The following is a 4,947-nucleotide window of genomic DNA, read 5'->3' as shown; positions in this document are numbered from 1 at the left end:
CCCGCTTTGTAAGAGAGCTTGCATGGCTGTCGGAATTCCAAATAGCTACATTTTATATAAAATTGTCCATATGCTTTGTGTATTTATTTAAATTTTCTTGAAGAATTAACATGGTTTATTAGTTGTTTCTGATACGAACATGTTTATTGGCTGCCTGAAAGGAGGTGACGCCTGGATTTGGGAATGGATTTCAAGCTACTCCAAAGACTAGCACTACCATCCAGATTCACAAAGTTTATGGAAGCTCTTATTGTTTGCCTTCTGCTCATACATGGTAAGATAATTATGTTTCTCTGTCAAATTACCTTTTTGCCCCTAAGCTATGTCACACTTCAAAAGAAGCATGCTACATTTTTCTATGTCAAAATTTTGCCTCTGAGCTATCTGCAGGCACTGCCAAATCCTTCAAAAGAAGCATGCTACATTTTTCTATGTCAACTTTTTCCAATGTTTTGGCTTTTGTTTGGCAGCTTGGATAATCTTGTAGCACCTGATCGTCCATGCCACTCTTGGTAAAACAAATTTATAGTGTACTTCTTCCATTCATGTTAGTAATTTCTCATTATGATGTGTTGTTTCTTGTGCAATTTTATTTTAGGAGGTATTTTACTTTATTAAATGTTTAAAGTTACAGGACATGAGTATGGACACATCATGGAACATTTTAGGGCAGTTGTTGGTCTTCCTCTTGGTGATCCATCAATGAAGTGGCCAACTTGCATCATGTAATAACATTTTAGGCGAAGATGTAGGTATATGTTTTTTTAATAAATAATGTAATCATATTTATGAATATGAAATAAAGTTTCTTATTTAGTATGTGATAATCATGTATAGGGAGAAAACAATTTCTATTGATTTGTTTTTATCTTTCCATGGATTGACTATTTGTATGACATTAAATTTTATGCAATGGATTGTATTTTTTGTATAGTATTTTATTTTTTGTTATGAGACATTAAATGCAAATTTAATTTGAAAATTAGTAAATCTATAAATAATATTTTTTTTAAACATTTAAAATTACGATACGCAAAAATGTGTGTCATCTTCATTTATGACATGGCCTTTCTTGACAGGGGCTTCTTTGATACGCATTGCGTGTCATAAACACGCGCGTCGTAAGGTTACGACACGCAAATGTGCGTCGTCTTCCTTTATGACAGGGCCTTCCTTGATACGCATTGCGTGTCGTAAACGCGTGTCGTAAATGCGCGTCGTAAATGAGCGTCGTAAATGCGCGTCGTCTATAGACGATGCGCAAAAGCGCGTCATCTCTCTTTATGACAGGGTCTTCCTTGACGCACATTTGCGCATCGTCTAAGCCTTTTACAACGCGCAATGAGCGTCGTAAAAGGCTTTTTTTCTAGTAGTGTAGTTGGATACCAATCAGAAACTTCATCAATTATGACCATGAACATCATACCTTCAATATCTACATTTACTTTTCCTGACACTTTTTTCATATTGGTTGTTTTTAAACAAACTCTCCCCACCCCAACAGGAGCATCTTCATCATCATCAATAAAAATTAGATCTCCCCATCTCGTTGCCACCTTTTAAAATGAAGGTGGTGTCCAAGCACATAAAGGGAGACCTTTCACCTCTACCCAAATAACCCTGCTATCTAAAGTGAAACTTTTTTGGAGCAGTTTCGATTCAGAAAAACTGAATTCATAGAAGTACTCTGTTTGAACTTAATGCATGTATTGCATTTTTTAAACTCAATCCACACCCAATCTCCCCCTATATAAGCTATATTCAAACCATTAAATCCTTCTTTATAGCAAATCTTATAAAGATTTTCCATGGACTTAACATCATGTACCTTCCATAGCACAATTGTTGACGCATCTGGAATAACTAGAATATATGTCATTCCCACCTTGATTCCTTCTATAGATTGCTGCATATTTTGATTGACTTCTTTCAATTTAACTTTCACCTGATCTTGCTTATTATTAACAACTTGCTTATTATTAACAACTTCAGCATAAGACTTAACCTGGCCTTCATTCCTTCCGATATTGCTCCTTTCTATTTTCCATTCTATTACCTTCTGTTGAATAATGAATTTCCTCCTTTCTACCTCCTTCCTTCCTACTAAATCTTGCCCAGGAAGCAAAGACATGGTGATTTCCTATCCAAATAACGATTATATATTTGTGATATTTTAGTGTTTAAGGAGGGCATATATGAAATTCTCCCTAAAATCTTTACATATTTTGACTTCAATAAGTTTACTAAAAAAAAAATTACAAAAAGGAATTGAACTCTAGTAGCTTTGAAAATCCCTATTTTTAAATTTACTTTGTTTTTTCTTCGTTAACTTAAATCACAGTCTTGTCTCATATAAATTGCTTTATAGGAGCAAAATAGTTTTATGTTCAAGTTTATGTGAACAATTTAAAAGACATATATCACTTGCACTTCTAAATCTCCCAATAAAAAGAATATATAAGGTTTTCATATATAAAATAATGCAAATGTATTTAGATCCGATTAGTGTATTTATTAGTTATTCTACAAACATCGATATTATTTTATTTAACTTTTTGCTAGCTTCAACTCAAATAAGGCTATATATTAGTGTTATTTAACGATTATGTATTCGTTTCCACAGACATCGTTGTGTTACATATGCTATTACCGAATTTTGAAAGGTCTTATTTTTTGTTTTGCTATGGGCCTCAAATAAATTTGGACCGGCCTTGTACATATCTGATATTTCCCTATTGAGGTCGAGCAACAAAAAAAAATTAATAAAAACATATGACAAAGAAAATGAAAGGAAATTATTTCAAGATTTTTCAGAAAATATACAGAAAATAACGGAAAATTATATTTTTGGATATTTTAAAACATAAAAGTATGGAAATGCACAATGAAAAATAATTAACCCTATCTGTACTTGTGAGCAATTGTGCCATGTTGGTAGATATAAATTTTTATATACGAGTTATAGATTGAACACTATCAACTTGAAACATCAAGCAATTTTTTTTTATCGAGACGTCCTCCTGTCAATTATATTGGTCAGTTTTCTTGCCCCTTCACCCTCTTTGAAGAAAAAGTATCTAAAGCAATTTGTGAATAAACTTTAGAATGTAAAGACCAATAAACTTCTAGTATTATTTTTTTCACTTGCGTACCTAAACTAAAGAATTTTGTTGATTCCATAAAAATCTCAATTACATTCTTCCCCAGGTTCTATTAGTAAAACAAGCAAATAAATACACCATTTCATTTTTATCACATAGCACACACCATATATATTTATAGGTTAAAAATGATTAAATCTTCTCCTCTTAAGGAGTCCTACCTAACATCCTAATATTTAATAACGGCTACCCTCACTTTAATAAATTGTCACATGATACATATACAAACACTTTACACTCACATCACATCGGGATGCACAATGTATAGGATGTTGCGGACATTCCATTGGCCACTTTTTAAAAGTCAACTACTAATTAACTGTTTATAATAAGTTTTTTCGGAAAACAATATAATTTCAGCAAATAAAAATATTTAAAAAATTAATTAGGATATCCATATTACAACATTGTCTTTTTAGCCGAACCCTCCCTTTTTTAGTTTGGGATAGATGGCAACATGATTGGCTATAGTAGACTAAACACTAGCTTCACCATTGAAATCTTCCGGTAATTGATATGAAAAAGAGACGTCAGTTTGAGGAGGCGTTTGACTTTTTTTACCTTTAGCAGGTTGACGTACGTCTACATCGTTAATCTCAACAGATTCGGATTCCTTAACTGGCTTGAATAAGTAAAACGTGAGCATGCAAAACACAAGACTTAATATTTCCTTTATCGCATTAGAATCTGCAATGCGCTTCTTCACCACATAAACAACATGCCTCCAAAGGCTAGAGTATATCATAACCATTAGAAAGAAGTGTTCAAATATTTTTATCTTTGCAGAACTCGTAGCACCCTTTCCTTCGCCCTTAGCAGCTCCCTTTAACCAGATAAGCGTCCTGAGAACAGGCCAAGAAAGACTAATAAAGCAGATATAGTCTGCAAACAGAAAGTCAACATACCAATTCTCGTACTCTATATCAGAAGGGTTTGCTTCCCATATCACTATAAAAGCTATATTAACTAGCATCACACTCATCACAATTATCTTCTCTCTTACTAGCAAAAACCGCCTCACGAAAAACAATCCAGAACCTATCAACACGATAATGGCGTAGAAAAACACAAGCCTGAAAAACTTTAATGTGTAAATTATGATATCGCAGCCATGAGCATTATGTGTAATCTTCACATACTGTTTATCCGGTGGGCCACAGATCAAGTCAAGCATCACGATAACAAGCAACGCACCCATCAGTATGTGAATCTTGTTAACATATGGCCGGTTTCTCAAGCATACGAGAACCCAAATCCCTAGGAAACACAGATAACAGAGGAAGAAAACGACCGATAAAAAGTCTTCCGTGCTTACACCATCGGTGTTATAAAGTTGTGTGTGGAGATTCATCGTCAAGAGTAATTAGGGCTTAATTAGGGGTTCGGATTGGCTACTTGTGGTTGTAGGATACAATAATTTGTACGAGAAACCGATGAGGATTGGACGGATCTCGGAAGCACGTAAGGAAGAGAGATGAATACGGACCGGCACACTTGATTAACCAATCTGCCGATCTCCAATTTCGGATTCAACCTCTCCATCCCCAAACCTCCCCCATCGATTTTTAACATCTAAATTAAACATCATTAAAGTAGAAATTTCAACCCAATCCCACGTTAGTTTTTTTCTTTTCCATCTATTGCAAGCCACCAAACAAGGAAATATCATGTTATTAAAATCATACAAAACAACATAAAATACACCAATAGTTTTTTAAAACTTTAAGATTGAATTGTGTTTTGAAATTCCAAAGAAAAATACAAATTTATGTCAAAGAGATGGAGT

The 4,947-nt window shown here is 33.8% G+C and overlaps 1 protein-coding gene across 1 annotated transcript; it reads right to left on the bottom strand.

Moving 5' to 3' along the window:
• Window positions 1-3,636: 3,636 nt before the first annotated feature.
• On the bottom strand, window positions 3,637-4,359 carry LOC145095577 (protein CANDIDATE G-PROTEIN COUPLED RECEPTOR 7-like). Its single transcript, XM_079033427.1, has one exon. It carries the CDS (start codon window positions 4,357-4,359, stop codon window positions 3,637-3,639), a length of 723 nt encoding a protein of 240 aa, XP_078889553.1.
• Between the last annotated feature and the right edge of the window lie 588 nt (window positions 4,360-4,947).

Source organism: Lactuca serriola, chromosome 3 (assembly GCF_051521515.1).
Source record: "Lactuca serriola cultivar US96UC23 chromosome 3, Lser_US96UC23_V15, whole genome shotgun sequence".
Classification (NCBI taxonomy): domain Eukaryota; kingdom Viridiplantae; phylum Streptophyta; class Magnoliopsida; order Asterales; family Asteraceae; genus Lactuca; species Lactuca serriola.
The sequence above is the reverse complement of the archived record's forward strand: the minus strand, read 5'-3'. Positions and strand labels throughout refer to the sequence as shown.

Bases quoted from the DNA above. Each gene is read 5' to 3' on its own strand.
- LOC145095577 (XM_079033427.1), bottom strand. From the start codon at position 4,359: ATGGGTGCGTTGCTTGTTATCGTGATGCTTGACTTGATCTGTGGCCCA.